At 41.9% G+C, this 20,805-nt stretch overlaps 1 protein-coding gene across 8 annotated transcripts in view; it reads right to left on the reverse strand.

Annotated features, from left to right (window-relative positions):
* Ttk (zinc finger and BTB domain-containing protein ttk) overlaps positions 1-20,805 on the reverse strand; it is a 58,266-nt gene that overhangs the window by 13,328 nt on the left and 24,133 nt on the right. For 4 of the 8 annotated variants that reach the window (XM_078188327.1, XM_078188324.1, XM_078188325.1 and 1 more), the window contains exon 5: positions 27-8,172. The exons of 3 other annotated variants lie outside the window; for them this stretch is intronic. In XM_078188327.1, coding sequence (XP_078044453.1) covers positions 7,469-8,172 — 704 coding nt within the window. In that variant the 3' untranslated portion in view covers positions 27-7,468. Of the gene's footprint in view, positions 1-26; positions 8,173-9,308; positions 18,486-20,805 lie in introns of those variants that run through there. One more of the 8 variants, XM_078188330.1, reaches the window with a different exon arrangement.

Consider the following 20,805-nt stretch of genomic DNA (forward strand, 5'->3'; position numbering starts at 1 on the left):
GTATACGACATGCTCTGCAGATGATGGGTGTCAGACGTTTCGTTATTATTCGTGTCAACAAATTGGAAACAGTACAATTTTCAACATAATTGCACCCTAGTCAATTTTGTCGCAAGTGCAGAAAATCGTTGGTCGAAAGTGTATGGGGAATTATTATTGTTACATATAAGTGCTGTCGATGGTCGCTGTACCAATCAAAATCATGTTGAATCGGGTGGTGTTACCTTATTCTAAGTCCCGTTTAGTTAGAATATTGTTACTGTAGAATATCACACATCGAAAAACAGCGAGTTTTAAGTGTGCAATAAAATCGTGACTTTTATTTCTCTGTTGAGTGAAATGGTCCACAAAAGAGGAACATTCTCTTGCTACGGACTGGCAATGGTACACATCCGTCGCAAACCTGTACTCGCAGAGTCCCGAGTGCAACATATACTGTATATCTATATGTATATAGTCGTGAAATAGAAAAAAAGTTAGACCGAGAAGACAGTCTAAGTCTTATCACGCTCTCCCGATGAAACGCCTTACATTCTATGTATTGGAATTTTATTTGCATTCAGGTTTAAATAATACATCTACTTAGCCAGTGCTGACTTCGGTTAGCACCGTTCGATTCAATAAAGAAAGGGCGACTATCGTGAAACAGAATCGTTTACAATCTAATATTTCTTTGTCTTGCTTTAATGAAGGTTGCGCTAATCGATACAAGAAATAAACGGTCGGATAGACTATTGCAATGTATATCACAAAGAGTTACAAAGAAACTACAATTAGATAAAACAAAATAAAAATAATAATAATTATCAAATTGTTATCGCTCTTATCGCCACCAGACACCAATATATAGGTATACGCACGTACATCAATGTAAATGTACAGCTGACGATCGACGATCAATTAGCGAACGTGCAGCGTTTTCCATTTTTTTTTCCATTACTGTTAACTCTCGTCATGCGTATATAACTTTTTTTTTATATATATATATATATATATAAACGTGAGTCACCCTGAAACAGGATGAACAATATATAATATAACATAATATAGTATTTATATATAATATATTTATATATATATATAATAGATCTTCTGTACTCGCAACGTTTTATATTTTAGAGTTTCCCGCGATTTCGTTTTCTATTGCAAAAAGGAAGAAAAGAACAAAAAAAAGGAGAAAATATAAACGTAAAATCACTATATCGAACGTCCTGCTGTAGTTGTGTGTCAGTTAAATATTCTATGTACCGCTTCTTTCTTCTACCGAAACTTGGGTGCCCCGTGCGATGCTCTCGCGATGTTTTTTTTTGTTCTCAGTGCATTGATAAGAGTGCCAGTACGCGGATATTATACCATATGTATCACGCTATCTGTAATATTATAGTCGGTGCGATCGTGAATTTGCTAAGAAAAAAATAGAGTCTCGCGCGTTGCCGTTCCCTCGAATGTTTATCGAAAACCCCGCGCGCCCTTCAAAAATCGAAAAAAGAAAAAACGTAATCGCGCAAGAGTTTAATGCAGGTGTAGGTAGATGCGATAAGACGGCGTCCCATCATTTTTTCCGGCTTTTCTCTTTTGTCGCTCTGCGAACGCCTTGCTGCATTTTCACCGTTCCTTCGAGGTAATGGTGCGAATCAAATTCGCGCGAATCCCGAGGCTCGACACGGTTCTGGCGACGCGTATGTGACAAAAAAGAAACGAGAAACGAAAAAGAGCAGATCCGTTCGTCGATACTCGAGAACATCCGCGACATATCGGCGAGCAAAGAGAATAAAATTTGCGGCTGCTTGATTGCCGTATATAAATAGAAATCTAAATAGAAATCTCGCCAGAAGACCGTGACGGTTGCTAGAAACCCCCATAAAATTGGAAAACATAGAAGGCGTCGCGATCCGTCGCAAGCTGTATCGTTTAACGCTCAGATCAAGTAATCTGTATCGTGGATAATAACATTATTAATAATAAACGTAGCAATAATAATCATAATAACCGTGTCCATTCGCATCTTGTCTGGCTATTTCACGTATCATCCCCTTAAATGTGTCGCTGTGGTATCCATTTTAAAGCCTAACGAACCTTACCGCGCGAGCGAACTAAATACCCGACGTTACAATTAAAATTAAAAATAATATAATTAACGTTATCTGACGATGTCAATAGTAATAGCATAATAATAATAATAATAATAATAATAATAATAATAATAATATTAATAATAATAGTAATAATAATAATAGAACTCTTACAATAGTGGTATAAAACTAAAACGTAAGTAAGGTAGTCACAATGCATGGAAAGTGAAGAAAAAAAAAGAAGAGTAACACGACCGTCCTCGATTGCTTTTGCACATCTCATACAATTAGGATAATAACTTTCTCATCTCGCTGTTCACGTCGGAGGCTCCGTAGAGCCTCTGTACACGCAACCCTGTCTTTTCTTTTTGTTTCTTTCGAATAGAAATTTCTTCGCCAGACGAAATCAAGCGAGAACGCGTACGCGATGGTTGTTCGCATTCTTTACAATATATATATATATATAACAATATATTTTCTCTTCGTGCATATTTGGACGCTTTTAAGTCACAAAAGTAATCGACACCATCATTTATAATATTTGCTACATGTTCTCCGCACGTTATGTATAATATCAAAGTTTCGCACTTATTACTTTTTTTTTTTGTTTTGCTATATTTAACGATCGATTGGACGTAGAAAAAAAAGAAGAACTACGAGAAGAAAATACAATGTCCGCGGGATGGCTGGAACGGAGACGAAAGGGCGTCCGTCGTCGTCACCATAGCCCGCGCTCCCCTCCGGACAAGAAACAAAGAAAATCACACGCAAGTGCACGTATCCCCTCTCACGTAATATATCTCTCTTTCATTTTGTTTATATATATATTCTTTTAAATAGCTCTCTGACAATCATAAATCTGTCACACGCACAACCAGACATACACACCCTCGTTTTCATACGAATGCTCTCGCTCACTTGCGCCTTGTAAACACCCTTGCGGAAGACCAAAATACTCCGAAAATAAATGTTAAGGGACACTCATTATCCGTTCGGCATTCGTTCGAAAGCTCTCGCGACGGATACGTAGAGAGAGAAGCAAGGAAAACTCGGGAGTGGGTGGGAATTGGGGGGGGGGTGGAAGGAGGAGGAGGAGGAGGAGGAGAAGATATGTCGAATAAGAAAAAGCAATGGAACGGGAATAAGAAAAGTAAAGAAAGGGGGCCAGAGGGGAAAGGGAGAAGGTTTCGCTGTCCGAAAAGAATAATCGAACGTGTGCAAGTGAATAACTATTTAAGTCTAGTAAATTCGTGGTGCGCCAGGGATGTATGTGGAAAATAATAATTATCCGGTTCGTGTCGGAACTCGCAAAAATTACACGGTGCAAGTACCACCAGACTACGTGTATCACCATTCTTTCTTTCTTTCTCTCTTGCAAGTACTTGACGGTGCGCTCGTTATTGCTAGTTATTGTACAAATCGCATGCGTTTCGTCGTAACATTGACGATTACGAATCATAATTCTGTCGCGAAGGAATAATAACGAAGAGGAACGGGCGAAATATTCACTTCATGGTTTTCCGACGGATATATATATATATATACATATATATATTATATAAAAATATATATATATATATGTGTGTATATATATATATACATATACAGCACATCTGGGTCTCTCTACGAAACAAATCGTGATTTCTATTTTCTGTGTTCACCCAAAAATATCTGTTCGACAGGTGTAGCTTTCGATTTGGCTAGCGTCTACAATACGGTGTGTCCCAACCACCGGAAATAAAAAAGAAAACGTTGTAACAGTTTATCAAATATAACAGATTTCTTTCAGATAGCGTGTGTGTTTGTGTGTATTTTTCTTTCAACCGAACGAATGAACGAAAAAAGTATAATATAATATAATAATAATATTATAATAATAATAATAATAATAATAATAAATCAAAGAGAAAAAAAAACAAACGGTCCAGGAGCCGAACTAACTAGGGCCCCATTATATATACTATGTCTGTATACATATATAACTTTCTCTATAACGTGTCCGTGCTTGCCTGTGCATTCAACTTATATACCTAGCAATAATAATAATAACCAATTTTATCGGTGCTTGTCCATAGCTAAAAGTTAATAATTCTTATCAAACAATATAATATTAATAGCAATATAATTATAACGGTGATAATAAAAATAATATTGTTTGCTGCATTAATAGTAGTGCGAGTAATGGTAAATTGATAATGATAATAGTAATAATTAATCAATTGGTAATAACTATAATACACTTTCCCAGAGAAACCTGTACATATACCGAGGCTGCTATGCAGTATAATTCACGTTCTCCCTCTATTTCTCTCTCACTCTCTCCCTCTCATTCTCTCGCGCTCTTTCTCTCGCTCTCTTTCTCTATTTAGGCACTATCTAATTGAACTCTACGAGTCTCCTGCGCTCGTAGCGAACCGTTTATAAACTCTCTGATAAATATACATTTTCTTCTTTTTTTTTTCCTTTTAACATTTTACTAATATGCTCTGCTTACGCACCATTGGAATCAAATCTTGTTTGGAAGGCTTACAAAAGATTTACAAAAAAAAAAGAAAAGAAAAAGGATCCTGACTGCGAAAAAAAACTCTGCGCTTCTCGTTAGAGGGTCTCTATCTCCTCGTTCTACGGAATTGAATGAACGTTCCTTTTGTCGTACATGCGAGTGATAATGCACGCGATTGGCGTACATTTCCATTAAACAAATCAAAGAACAAAAAAATAGTTACGGGCGGAGACGAGTGTACGTATGTCTGTCCAAGGAAAGAAAAAATGTTATTTCGTGGTCATGTGGGCTGCTGCGTGAACGCTCCAATGAGGTTCCAAAGATTTCAAATTCTCTGAGAGGGAAAGGGATCGTACAGATCGTAAAAAAAAGGGAGTGGGAGACATAGCGTGGTACTAAAACATAAAGTTACTTCTTTTTTTTTAAAGCTATCGTCGCGGTACGATTTAGAAAAGAAGGATCATCGTACAACGTCCTCTCGTCAGTCCCATTGCTCGTATTGCTTACGTTACTCTGTACTTTTTTGCACGACTGTTTTCTTTTTCTTTTTTATACATTTCTTCTTAACTTTTATAAAAAAAAAAAACAAAAGAAACGAACGATCGATTAAGGCACGAGAAAGCTCGTTGGTTCCCGAAGAAATATTCTCTCTATTTCTTCCTTTCTTTCTCTTTCTTTCTCTCTCTCTCTTTCTCTCTATCTCTCTCTTTCTTTCTATTCTTTGTTCGTCGATAAATCGTTAAATTTTGATCTGTCAAAAGATAACGAGAATATAAATTGGAATTTATGCAGACTACGCCCGCGTAAAATACTGCGACCATCTAAAAAAAAAAATTCTTTTCCGTGTCTTACGCGGGGGCCCGACAGAAAATTTTCAACGCCGTGGTTTTGAAACGCGTTCTACACGTGCAAACGTAAGCTCGCGGAAATTAAAATGTCACCCCAACCAGCACGGAGGATCGTGCAATCAAACATGGTGTTCTACGCATGCGACAACTGTTTTCAAAAGATTCTTGGTCATGCGACCGATAAGGGGGTAATTCCTCGCAAAGAAACAAGTCGGAATATAGAGTGAAACGTTTGAAGTCGACTTGGTAAAGTCATTTGTTAGATAAGCGTTTACACTAAATAAAAGCGGTACGTAATTAGCGGAGTCCTATCAAATAGCAAGCGCTCGTATAGAATTTACTTTTTTCTCCGAGGAACAACCCCTTTATCAGAAATCCTATCGACGAAGAACTATGTCCGGTAACAGATCGCAAAACGCTGGAAGCATCGAACGCTTAAAATTACTTTGAAATTCGTCTTGGTTTACTTACATTTGCATAAGGTGAACGCGTGTAAAACACTCGCACGAGTAAGGGAGACGGCCGAGCACGGTCGGCTACAAGCACTACGCGCTATTGCACAGTTTGAGGATCATATAATACTAATGTACACAGGGGCACTTCGCCGTGGCAACTGCGCGCGATGATCGATAGATCTTTGTCGCTGTACGCGATCGCGCGATGTCCCGCTCAAGTAGTGTTTGCAACCGATCCGTCGTTGTCGGTTCTCCTGCACTGGTCGACAAGCATTTCCGTCACTCTTCCCGAAAAATAAAACGCTCGTCGGGCTCCTTTCCGAACGATTAAACCGATCGCGATTAATACAGAGGGAAGGTCGATCATCGCGGGGGTGAGATGGGCCATGCGATTGGTCCACGCGAGACAGACTGAAACTCGAAACGTGGAGGCTCTTTCTTCTTTAAAAGGATCGTGCGTAATTCGTCTGCGGGTAATTGGTAGAGTTCTGGGAACGTGTTCTACCATTTGATTCACTGTGCAGAATTGCCCGCTCACCGATAACAATTTTTTTTTACGGAATATTAGTTTACCGCCTGGAATACAATTCATTAAAATAGATCTATATTGTTAAACAAGATTTCACGTTTACTGTTTGGTACGAAGGATATGATTTGCAGTGACTGTATGATCTGTACGTCTAAAGGTCGACAGTTTGGTATGTGCACAATTGGCTAATAACAATTAACAAGTTTGTAGCATCTTGCAATACAATTTTGTATAAAAATCTTAACTTTAAGAGTTTACTAGTTCTTTCCTATTCTTGGCTGTGTAAAAGCATTTTGTATATGTGGAAACCCGTATAAAAGTATAAATTGTAGGATGTGTCGTGTAAAATTTTCGGATATGAAGAGAAACAGACATTGGACAGATCGTTTTTCTATATAAGATATTTAAGAGATGGTGATTTATGTCCTTGAAATTTTTGTTAGCTACGCGTACGTACCAAACACCATAAAAATTCGTCGAAAAATATGATTCCCATTTTAAAAAAACCGGTGTACATCTTTTCAACGCGTAACAAAATTCATTGAAATATCTCTAAGATTGGACAGATCATTGTCAGTGTCACAGCAATCGCGATTCTAAATGTACGAAATGCATTCCAAGGAGCGAGGCCACCGACGTTCCAGTGTGCTTGTGCATTGTCCCGCATTCCATTGTCCGAAAAGCACACAGAAATAGTTGGTGGACCCACAACAGGACCGCAATTCTTGCGGTCCGTTCTCTACGACTACGTTACATTGTTTCCGATTATACACGCATGTTTGAACAACCAAATCTTGGGTACACTTATCACAGAACTCTACCGCGATCAGACCGGGACACGACGTAGCAAAGTACTGTTTCTATCAAGCGCGTCCCCGTCTGAAGACAGACTGGATCCTGGAAGCCGGAGATTGTTTCACGACCGGCCTCGAGATCGAGCTCCTCGCGTTCCTCTGACCATCGCCGGCGGTCGTGTCCGCTTGGCCTTGGAGGTCGTCTGCGTTGTTGGATGTTCTTCGTGCTGGACCGATCGCCGCCCTACCTCGCCCTCGCACCGCCCGCTAAGGCGAGAGAAAAAAGCCAAACGGCACCACGCAGTCCTTGGGCATAAAGCAGTCGTGCACGGTCTTCATGTGGTTCTTCATCTTGTCCGGCCTGGAGAACTCTTTGCCGCAGACCGGGCACGGAAATACTTTTCTCTGGTGGCCCTCGTGGTAGAGGAACGCGTGTCGCTGGAAGCTGTACTTGTTCTTGAACGTTTTCTGGATATCGACCTTGGCGCACTCGGTGCATTGATAGACGCCCTCGGAGATCGAGGCGTAGCGAAAGAGATTCAGCCCGCGTACGGACATCTCGGTGAGCTGTTCGGCTGGGTCCTGCGAGTGGGAAGTAGCGCGTCGTCTCATGCGTCTCTTGGGCACCTGGCGACCCGGCGGTGCTGACATCGTGCCGATCTGGTGGCCACTTGTTGACGACGAGTTCGTCGTCGGTGCCGGGCTGCTGCTGCTGCTGCTGCCTCCGCTATTCTGAGCGTTGTTCCTGCCGGTGGCCGGTGACGCGGACGAACTTCTCGTCGATGCCGTGGTGGTGGTCGTGCCGGAATTGGACGCTGTGGTCGACGTCGAGCTCGTAGTCGTGGTCAACGACGAGGTCGAAGTCGATCGCGTGCTAGACGTCTCCGCGGAAGACTGATTCCCCGAGGAGCCGACGTTCCGGGACTTCTCCTTCCACTCGCCGTCCGACTTTGCGTTCCCCGATGCGTACTCTGTGGAAAAGTCTGAATGAATGAATATTGTCTGACTCCCAACCGCCATGTAACATTCGGTGCTATCATTACATTACAACAACGATAATAAACGATATATAGGTATGCCAATTGGTTCGGTCTGCTACGCAAAGTAAATGCTATGTATGTACTGCATGCAAGTTTAAGCAGACTGAAAACCGAACGGTGAACGATATATAATACTCTATCAATGTGTAACAACTTCTGCAATAACACGTGCATAACCAAAGTATAAATCAGATTTACGACGCTGTCAAAATCAAGCGGATATGTTTCTCTGTATTCAATGGCAATCAAATAATGATCAAATGTTTTATAAAAACACCTGCAAATAAAGAACTTAACACAAACTTGCTAGACTACTTGACGTCGGTGGTGTGTAAGGGATGGTCGAGTGGTGGAGGAATCTGCGGGTTCTAGGAACGTCCAAAGAAAAGAAAAGTAACGTCGATAAAACAAGAAAAACAAAGGTGTGATCATACCAGTTCTTTTTTTTAACAAGTTGTGCGACAATATGTGCCACTCTCTCCCTCTCTCTCTCTCTCGTGCGCGCGCGCGCGCGTATCGCGAACGCGAGTGGTTGTTAACTACAAGAGAAGAGCACACGTAACATACATCGATAAATTCCATGGAGTCCGACGATTCCACGCTGAAAATTTTTAGCGGCGTTATCAACTTTCACAGAAAATCGAGAAAGAAAGTCAAGGAGAAGTTAAATTTGGGCCGCGAAGAAAAAAATTACGGCGAGCTCGTCCGACATTGTTTTCGAAGTTAACAGCGCGACCGATTTTCGGCGCACTACCGCACGATGCCCTGGAACCTTTCCAAAAGCTGACTTCGTCGAAGTGATAAATGCCATGACAGTCGTGTACCGAATCTGTCATGGGACAGTTCCGCCGTCGCGGTTCGTTCACGCAAGCTTGATCGATACAAGAAACGACGCTGCCAATTTTGCGAGAACAAATTCGCGCCGGTTAGCACGTTGACAGATCGCGTCGTTTCTCGGAGCGAACCGGAAGCACCGTGACAATGAAACGCGAGCGACGAAGTGACTCGCGACCATCAGGCTCGTGAAAAGAAAAAAAAACAGATCAAAAAGTTAAATGCAACGAACAAACCATGTACATATATATATTTATCTTTCTGTTGTTCTCCAAATATTTCACTTTCCTTCGAATTGTCCGGACAGTAAAAATAATAAATCAACAATACGCGTACGCAACATGCAAAACAAAAGTCCATAAAAAATAATAATCGCTGTTTTCCCTGCCGCGGCTGGCTGTTCGAGCGCGTCCGTTTTGCATTTCGCGCTCCCCTCTCGGTTTTCATCGTGGGAAATTCCGTACGGCTTCCGCTCGCGCCATCCGCGACAAGGGAAATCTTAATATCTAACGATCGTCTGCGTTGGCACGGTCAAGTCCGCTGCGTACTGATTACGGCTCGACATTCTCTACAATGGTAATCCAGTAACTAATGAGAGTCGCGTCCGTCAGCGACTGCGATTGGGCCAACGAGACGCATCCACGAAAACATCGCTAAAACGAAACTAAATAAAAGTAATTTTTGGCTAAGTGTAACGGTGCTCCGTGGTGAGAGTGTGGGAATTCTCAATTTTGGCGTGTTTCTCGGCATTCTGTCTGTAATGATCGTGTGGGTGTGTACGTATGTATCTGTGTATATAGGTGTGTCTACATGGACTTATCGAGATAGATACACACAGGGGCGGTGGTGATCGATCGTTTCAAACGACTAATGAGAAATCTCTACGTGGTCGCGTCTGTGGAACGCGATTCGGCAAACGCCGTCGCCCGCGAGATGAGACACGAGCAGTACACGCGGTGAACACGTTTGTCGATTCGAAGGTACTTTATGGCACTTTTACGGTGGTTCGTCGCCCTAAACATTCGCCTGTCAACGGTGTGCGCGGCTCAGGGCGACGGATTCCAGTTGTGATTTTTAATGAAGAGAGCCGCGAGTGTCTGCTCGATTCGGGACGCCTCGCGTTCCACATACGCGTGGCGTGCGGTTTTGTAGCGCATAATAACGGAAACGACAACGAAACGCAACGAAAGGAAGTGATGAAAAGAAAAATCAAATGCGTGAGAAATATCTACTGCACGTCTACTGCCACGTACGGGCGTGATTGGTAGTTACCTTCGTTTCGGTTCAATGCGATCGGTCCGCTTTAGTTTCCTCGAAAAGCGTGTACAATTCGGAAAACAATCCAGAGGCCACTTAACTTTACAAAAAAGAGGAAAAAAACGCACAAAAATCGTTTGTTCTCGCGTACTCGTTTTGTACGGTTCTCGGTAATCCAGCTTCGTAACACTCTCATTCCCTCGTATCCACCACTGTTTCTCTCCTCGCATTCCTGTTCCCTCTCGTCCGCCTCCTCGACGCGAGGAGTCCGACGACGAGCCCAAGAAAATCATAAACGCAGGAAAATCGTCGGGCGACGCAGTAACAAAATGATAAAATAGGGTTACGAATAGAAGAAGTATGCGGTGGTTGTTTGTATGTTGAGAAATTAAAGTAACGCGTGGCAGCTGGAATTTACTCAAGTATTATTGCAGTTAATGGATGAAGCTTCGGTACAAGAAACTCGGTTCCACGCAGTCGGTATCACATGAGTGAATCATTATTCGGTTAAATGTCAAACAACAAAACTGGCCGCTAAAGATCGCCGAGGCAGACGCGGGATCTTCCTCGGATGCGCTCGTTACCGCGACACTTCGATGCGTTGTGTACGTTTCGTACGGTGCGATGCACAACCCCTCGAGGTTCGTGTATTCCTTTCCAAGGATTCGAGTGCGATCGGCACAACCAATTTGTCGGTGTTATTTCAATTTAATTCGTTCGAATGTCATTGATAAATTTTCTGATACGAGTCTCGGTGAGTCGAGCACACGCACACGTCAAAGTGTGTATGCTACGTGAGCATGCGTTCGCGCGCACAACGAAAAACGGAAACGTGAATGCGTGGTGTGTATGTGTGTATATTCTCTGTGTCTGTGTGAGACAAGTCGGTACACAGCGAGACTTAAAAACCCCTCGGTTATAATCTATTGAACACCGTTCTTTTTATTATCGATAGTCATAATCAAACAATCAGTGCATATAAAATATACTAAGTCTACCCAGCGTCAGAAAAGACTTCATCTTCTCTAAAAAGTTCCCTATAAAATTTCACCTTTTGTTTCATTTTCATTATTCCATTTTTTTTTTTGTTTGCTTATAACACTCGTTTTACGACAAGGTCTCACTTATTTGGCACTAAGATTTGCGATCGTCGGGCGCGCTTTCATTCTTCTTCATCTTCGTCGTCATCATCTCTCTTTTTTTGTCACTTTTCTTTTTAAAAAAGGGGGATATACACGCGCGCGCGCGCGCACCTGCGACCGCGCCTTCGATAACAATTCATTTTATTTTACCTTCTCGTCTGCCTCTCCGCCCTTCTCTCTCTTTCTCTCTCTCTCTCTCTCTCTCTCTCTTCAACGTCTTCGTCATTTACCGTCATTCATTCCTCCTTTTTTTCCCATTTTTTTTTCCACCGTCATTATTTATGTCGCTTAAAAAGGCACCAAATCGGGGATTACACCGCTACAATATTATTGGATCCCACTGAAGTACGTTAATTCAACGTATTTATATATAAAGTTAAAAGTCATAACCACGTATTCTTCATTATCCTTTCATCGTCTTCCTCGTCATCATCATATTTTTTTTTTATCAACTCTCATTTTCTGACGCATCATTTCAAAAACTGCAACGACGTTAATAGGTATTATCAACTAGCGCTAAAATATATTCGATATAACTTTTGTTTATATATATATAATATATAATAATAATAATGATAATAATCGTAATAATATTAATAATAATCATCGCAATAATATTAATATATATGTACATATACATATATATCTGTATATGTATATATATACATATATATATGTACCATCTTTACGCTTTCTCGCGTAATTTTGTATACATTTTATCTCTTGCTCCACATTGTTTCTCTCACAATCTCTCACTATCGCTCTCTCTCTCTCACACACATTCGCACACACTCATTTCCTCTCTTTCTCTCTCTTTGTATACGTGTTCTGTGTACATATGCGTGTAATTCATTTTGCGATAATAAACTATGATTCTTTTCTTCTTTAATATATATATATATATTTTTATGTATATATATATATATTTTATATATATATTTATATTTAATATATATTAAAATCTATCCAATAGTACAGTCTGCTTTTTAAGCCTCGTAATTTACCTGTCTCTCTCTTTCTCTCTCTCCCCCCACCCCCGTCGGTTACTCTCTCGCGATGAACTCTTGCAACAGCGGTCGTCGTCGATGTAACATCGTGAAAAAAACTTATTATAATCGGTTATTGACTGGTGGCCCCGCTCGAAAAGGGACGAGAATAAAAAGACGAGAACCGCGCGGAGATCCGCGCTGTGTCGCCGTTGCAAGAGCCACGCATAAATATAATATATTCTATTAAAAATTTGCTTGCTTTTTTTATTTTCCATCCCCCGTATCCACCCGCAATGTCCGTAGACTTATAAATTAATTAAAATATGTTCAACACGAAACTCATCAACGAGACCTCAACGATCATCCTACCCTCGATTAGCGTGAGAAATTCGCTTTGCGACTGAAACATAATTAGCTCAATGATATCGTATTTTCTTTTCTTTCTTTCCCTGTTCTTCTTCTTCTTTTTTCTGTTTCATTAAAGACAGCTGCAGATTTGTCCGAAATTTTCTCCGCGACCGAATCAACCGATTACCTCTTCTAAAGAATATAATCTTTTGTCAATGAATTTTTTCCACTCGATTCGAAAACGTAGGTACACGTGACGCGAGCAGAAGGCGCGCAGCGTTTCCCGCAATCGATCCCTCATAACATTTCAACGTTTTTTTTTTCCCTTTAGCTATGAACACTTTTTACAATTTGAACACTAATTTTGTACGAACACCAAGGGCCTCGAAACGATCGCGTAACCCTTGGCCCCCCAAGACACGCCCCACCCGACGACCCTGCACCCCCGAATACCACTAAACTTTACTGATTGGCAACATGAATTTCTCTTTTTACAACCTTAACTCTAAAGATTAACAACATTTAAAGGCAACGAACGTGAGCGAATGTTGTACGATAAAATTTTCGTAGCAAGCTTCAAGATCAATCGCTAAATTTCAACAATTTCTTTTAGTAGGTATCAGTTTATTACCCTGATATCACGAGCCTTAAGATACCAGTAAGGAACTCGACGCGAACGGGAAACATCGGGGCTTTCTGCACCGCGACCACGCGAACAAAACGCGAATCTCGTCGGCAACCAAAATGCTCTGCAACTGTCTTTCGATCATGCAACAACGCGCGGAGCAACCCTTTATTTCCGCATCCGCGTACGCGCGTACTACCGTTGTCCGTTATTTATTTTCTTTCTTTTGTTTCGCTCGTTTGTAACGATTAATAAAATATTCAACGGAATTATATAGATATATATATATTATGCGATGAATAAAATTTCAAACAAGACAAGCACGTCTTCAACAAACATTAGAAAACAGAAGCGCCCCATTTCAATGAACTCTTGAGCGATTTCTCACGTAAAAGTCGACTAGGGTAAACTAACACTCTTTTTTATTTTGGTCATTTACGGACGAAGAAAACCAGATTTACCTAAAAACGCACTACTGCGGAAGGCCCCCGATTTTAAAAAGCGCCGGGAACCGTCGCGTGTCCCTGGCATCTGATAAAAAGTAATCGTTAACCAAGTGGTCGACAGATATATTCCACGGGATTTTCATCGATTTGGCAAATACACAACTTCTTTTCGTCTGCGCTTAGGCGATCCGAGAGCTTCCCATGCGTGTATCCCTGTTTCCATTGTTTTTTTTTTTGTCACTATACCTCTCCCCCACCGAATTAGATTTTCTCCATCCCCTTCGACGGTCAACAAGCGCGCACATACACACCGCTTCTGCTTCGCCTCTACGAATCGTATATTCTCCTTTGCCCGACATCTAAAATTGAGTTAGTCTTAGCCTCTCAGTGATTATCAAATGTGAGTGTATTACTTTAATTATTATTTTGTTTCATCTTTACTTTAAATCGATATATAAGCTGTTCAGCCGCTGCCTCTTTGCACTTTTATATTTCTATTTATCGTTAACTATATTATACTCAGTTTACCCACCCCATCCCCCGCCTTTTACTACTCGCTTCATGTTTCCGCTTTGGACGGGCTTTCGCGTTAACCCATCATTTTGAACACAACGATTTCACCAAGACCGGACCCCGTGACACTATCCCCGACCTCGAGAACAATTTCATTTTTATCCCCAGGACAGCCCCCCCATTGACCTCGCCACATTCCCTTCTTTTCTTTTTTTGCTTCTTCCCGTAAGAAAACGACATTTTCGCCCGCCGAAAATAATCCGCACACGCGATCGCGTTCCGCGAGCGGATAACTCTTTGGTCCATGAATCTGAACAACAATTTTGAAAATAATTGACCTGAGATCGTATTACGTACGTACTTATTATTGATTTGCGAGTCAGCGGCACGGTCCACACATGATCAGAAACGCTAAAATACCCTTCGTCGTCGTCTCCGTTTTCCCTCTCTCGCTAAATAATGCTTTTTAGTTTTCCCTCTCTACCTCGCTTTCTCTCTCTTTCTCTCGTTCCCTATGTCGTTTCTTTTACGTTTTTTGTTTTATTAGCTACTCTATTATCTTTGCTGCCTGCCTAACTAAAATGATATATCCCTCTATATCTGCCTAAAAGTACGCGTAATTGCGATCGGGAACACGCGATTTCTCGCCTCGCCCCCTTCTCCCTTATCATCTAAAGTTTCCTTTTATATCTTTGCAACGCTAGATATCTCTTGAATAACGAACGAACAACACTGGTCAATCGTGGGCGATCGTGTACACGCTCATCGCTCGAATCATCGCGTGAAATCCTTTCTATCTCTTTGCCACGCCTGTTCTATCTGTCTGCCTCTCTCCCCCATCTGTGTGTGTCTCTCTGTGCTTATCTCTCCACCGTTCACGCATCACCCCCATTGTCTTATTATTAAATCCCACGTATTAAAATAACAACGAAGGTCTCCGTTTACGATAATTAATTAATTCATTCATTAATTAATAGTAGCTGTGATAATATTTATAATTATTATTATATAGCCTCTAGTCGTCTAATGTCTATGCCCAACTAATGAAAAAATTTGTATATAAATCGTTCTCGCGTCCTCTCCCTCGATTCATGCAAGGTCCGTTCATATATCTAACAACGGTCTATGAACGAAGGTTTGTTTTCGACTAGAGAGGATTCGACAAAGTGAAAAGTGCAAAATATAGTAAGCTACGATCATATTTTTAGTGCTGTCTCTCACGACTAAGCCTAGATACCATCACTGTAGCCGTATCCCTTTTGAACAATAAATCATCGATTCATGTTTCGACGTGTGTGTGTGTTTTTCCGTGCGCGATAGAACTCCGACACATATTAAAAGAAACAAGATATATACGTTCTAAGGAACACATCTTTCTCCGGTCGCGAGAAAATCGAGCGTCGCGTCGGTCCCGATCGAGGATCGTGATTATTCGCGACCGCGGTGTTTTATCGTCGGACGCGCGCGATCCGTAACATGCGAGGCAAGAACGAACACTTTTTTAACAGTAACAATTTCTACGACCCTGGATATACACGTCCTCGCCCCGCGTTGGTCGGTTGTTATTTACAGAAACATATGATAAATCGAACGTTCGTCGTGTGATCGGTTATGATTCGAGAAATTTTCGCGTTGCAAGAAATTTCGCATGATTGCCGTATCCGAAAAGGTGTGGTCGTGTCGCGATCGACACCCGATCCGCGGGTGATACCCCGTAGTATAATCAACAGATGAATATATCTATATTATACAATATACAGTACGCACAGTTAAAACTGTTTCATCAAGCGTTAACAAGCGAGCACGTGCACTTTTGTTCAATCGAGTACGGTACAGTACGATACGGCGTTAAGTTACTACTAAAGTGCCTTCAGTCTATCCAATGTCAGTACTATCTTGTATTTGGTGTCGTTAAAACCGTCCCTCTGCAGTCTTTCAAGAATTGCATGTCCCGTTCCATTAATTTCCCCATTAACCATCCTTCGCTCTCCTCGCGTTCCTCTCCCCCTGGCCCTAACCACGGACTCCTTTGCCACCTTACAGCTCCCTATTACAACTACTATATAGCTCCGAATCAGGCTCGACAGCTTGACAACAGCTCAACGGCTCAACAACATGGCGAACGGTCATCGTACATATATATTGCATTTACTCAGTCTACGTGGTTCCCTTATTTATATCGTGTGTCTGTGTATACGTTTATGTTCGTCTTATGTATACGTATAAATGTGTGTGTATGCATGTATGCACGTGTGTGTTTGTGTGTGTATATCCGTGTGTACAGTATATGTCCATTTGTGTGCATGTACTGTCCTTCGTTTCTTATTACTCAATAAAACGTATGCATCTTGAACGAGCTACATGCGACACGTTTGATTCTCTCCGTAATATAACAGTCACAGAATAGCAAATATATTCTTTGTTGATTTGGACTCGCGTTCCCTTTCCGCGATGTACTTCGTATTTAGAATTCTAACTTAACTGATCCCCGTCGTCGCAGAACTACGTTGAGACGATTAAACGAGTACACTGGTTCGGTTCGATCATATATAAACTCTTTGTCTTAATTCTCCATTCTTCTTTATCTTTCATTACTCCTGCCATGGTTCTCTATGTGTCCGCGACTCCTCCGATCCGAGGAGGCACGCGGTAAAGCTCGTTTCATTTGTAACTTAATGCCCGTTGCGTGTCACGCGCGCAATTTCGTTCCTCTAGATAGGGAGCGTTCTGGTCGGCGTCGGTGAACCCGCTCCCGACGAATTCCAGAGAGAACGAGCAGACGTTTGTAAAACGTTTGATTGCCCGCGCCGAAATACGATTCAGGTTCAACCTGTTTAGCTGCTACCTTTTTAATATCATAAATTTATTAAAAATCCGCGCGTATCGTCGCCCGCGAGAAAGAAACTGTTTTGAGCTGCGAATGGCCACGAGGCCGTGATTCAGTTTCCTCAGCGTCGCAGGACAGAACGTCGCAAGCGAATATACATATATATACATGTATATATATATATAACAATTTGTATATGTATAACAATTTCTTTGACCCCCATCGAAAACCGACCCTGTGCCGTAGACTACCGAATGACTCGTCTGTTCGTTCTCCTTACGTTCGTGTTGGTAATCTCGGTTGCTGTTTTACAGCGGCGGGTTCACACCCAGCGAGCCAGCGGACACACGCGCTCGCATCTTATTTGAGCTTCTCGTGGTTCTCGCTTCTTCGTTGCGCAACGTTCCCCGCCTCTTACCAGGGGAAAAAATCGATCAACAATTTAGTTTATCGACGATTGCACGGTCGTTTGTCCTGTGGATTTTCGCTCTTTCTTTCCATCGTCCATCCATCCATCCATCCATCCATCCATCCATCCATCCATCCATTCATCCATCTATCTATCTATTCATCTATCTTTCTTTCTTTCTTTCTATCGTTTCTCTGCTTTGCTTTTTTGCTGTTGTTCTCAAGAGACAGAATAGGGAAGAGCTAGGGAACGTAGCCTGAGAAGAGAAGACGCTGCGGCGGCAACAACGGTCTACCGTTGCTGGCCCATACTACTGCTCCCGCTGCTGCTAAGACTCATATGCGGCTTAAGGCTATGTATGATCTTTACGTGGGCGACCATGTTGTCTTTCCGCGTGAACTCCTTGAAGCAAACCGGACAAGGATAGTACTTGACGTTAGGCTTGTGTGAGGTGACGTAGTGCCGGCAGAAGTTACTGATGTGTGTATAGGTACGATGGCATACGGTACACCGGTATACGTCGCCCTCCTTCACGCAGAAGTCCCGCACCGAGCCCTCCGTTCTCTCGTTCTCGACCTTAAACGATCCTTCGAAGTCGCTCTGACTGATCTCCGACTCACCGGCGACCAGATTAAATATGGCACTGCTCAGATTGTCTTTCGACACCTTCTGTTCCGACTCGGAGTCAGAGTATTGCTGCGAGTCCTCCATGGCCGCGGCCGCGACGGCCGACGACGACGACGTTTTCCCCTGAAGCGACGACGCGCTGTATTCCTTGCGAAAGCATCGCTCGAAATTGATGCGAATGTGAGTCGGTGACTGGGAGCCACCGCCACTCGACGTCTCCTCCGAGTCTGAAACGAAGAAAGCTTTCTCCTTTAAACAGTTCTCGACACCACCTAACTTACTACTTATATAGACCTATGTAAATTTATATGTATCTCTATATATACGTACATACATATAAATATATATATATATATATATAATATAATACGGATATATGCATCCGCATGTATGGCCATACATATCTAGTCATATGGACACATGGATCTAGATATATGGACATATACACACATGCATATATACCTGTATATATAAATGTATACGTATACTCTCTAGTAGACTTAAGTACAGTATGTCAAATACATTATGTATAATTAACAGTAATGTATATTGTGTAAATAATTATTGTATACTGATATTATATATATATAACGTATTTACTAATATTTGTGGGGGGAAGCAAGAGGAAGGGTAGAGCCAGCAAAAAAGAGTCACCGTATTCGAACCGACTGTCCGTCAACTCTGTCTCCCAAAGTTAAAGTGTTTTATGCCGCAATCCGCTTTTTCCGTGTCCCCAGACCCCGTGTATGATCCCGTCGTCATTCCCTCTTCAGATTCTTTCGCTCTCACGCACGCTCTCGCCTACCCGTTGATCGCGGCTTTGCCTCGATCGGGTACGGCTGCCAAGAGGACTGTTACCGGTCTCGCGTCGCCATACCACGAAGAGGGCATTTCAGCGACTCAACGAACCCTCTCTCTTTCTGCCTTTCTTGCAAATGGATCTCTACGCGCACCCATATACAACCCTCCGCCTCTCCTCTCTCGCAGACGCTTCCGCGTTCATACTCTCTCGCACTCTCTCTCCCATTCACCCCTTTCTCTCCACTTACCACGCAACCAGCGTTCTCCACCCTCGCGGCAGACTTACACCGTTTAACTTTCTTTTCACCCCCTCGCCCACCCCTAGACTCTTCTGTCTTTCACGTTCTCTCTCTCTCTCGCTCTCTTCCTTTCGCCCTTTCTCCCTCTATCTCTCCCTCTCTCTCTCTCTCTCTTTCACCCTTTCGCGCTCGCTTTCTCTTTCTTTAATCCTGTCTAACCCCGTTTACCTCGATCCATTCGCGTTTATCTATCGCTACTATATCGAAAGTATGCAAAACGCACATACACACAACCACACGTACACAACACTCAGCCAAAGAGGACGAACGATATGCGACCGTTTTCTTAAAATGGATATATTCACGTGTACACAACACTCCGGGAAAAAGAGTATCCCCCCCTTATATACTTCGATCCGTCCGTACGTCCCGTCAGTCTGAATCGTTACAACATCCATCTTACGTATTTTTTGTATTATTATTATTATTATTAATATACGTATATGATTTCAATGCGTATGTAATATATCAATTTTATTTACTACGGGAAGACGATCCATCGAGATCGAGGACGCTCGGAGAAGAAGCAACGTTCTCTCTTCTTCGATGCAACATGATCACAACACGTTTAAACATATTATGTCCGCTTTTGGCTTTTCTGTACATCAGATTCTTTACTTGTTACTGTTTTTTTTTGTTTCGGTTATATATATATTTCGTTATATCGACTTTCTCTTAGATGAGATATATATATATATGGTATATGTATATATATATTACGTATATATATATATATGTAGATTCTGGCATTTCGAAACGGTTTCAGATTTTTGAGCGGCTGGCCTCCCCTAGTTCCCTCGCTTCCCCCGCGCAAAGGTAATCTCTCAGAGATCGAATGGTGATTCAGATAATCTCAACTCACCTGCGCAAAGAGAACAAAGCAACACGTTTCACGGTCACTACCGAACGATCATCTTCGACATCTTCGAAGCACTTTGTCACGTGCGCGCGCGCGTGTGTGTATACGTGTGTGCGTGCGTTCGTACGTCAGTGGACATTAGATTTCTGAAGTTTCTTTTCATACTTTCGGATTTCTTTTTTTTTTTGAAATTTCATTATATCTTCCTCTCTTATCTATCTATCTCTTTTTTTAACATATTTTCTCTTTCTTTCTTTCTGTCTTATTTTTCTAAATTATCTCTCGAAGGAACGTATGTAATATGGAAACAAAAACAAAAAACGTACGTCGCCCCACTCTCGATAGTTTCTGATATCTCTTTCTCTCTCTCTCGCTCTCTCTCTCTCACTTTCTTTCAGTCTCTCAAAATCGTTCTCTCTCTCTCTTTCTCTCTCTCGCTCTCGCTCTTTTCGTTTCAACGTATATGTTTTTCTTTTTCTCGTCCTATGTGTCTGTTCTATTTTCTTCTACTTGTTTTTTTTTTGCTTGATTTTTATTCTTTTACTTTCCTTTCTTTCTCTCTCGCTCTCGCTCTCTCTCTCGCTCTCG

This window comes from Augochlora pura, chromosome 8, assembly GCF_028453695.1.
Source record: "Augochlora pura isolate Apur16 chromosome 8, APUR_v2.2.1, whole genome shotgun sequence".
NCBI classification, from domain to species: Eukaryota; Metazoa; Arthropoda; class Insecta; order Hymenoptera; family Halictidae; genus Augochlora; species Augochlora pura.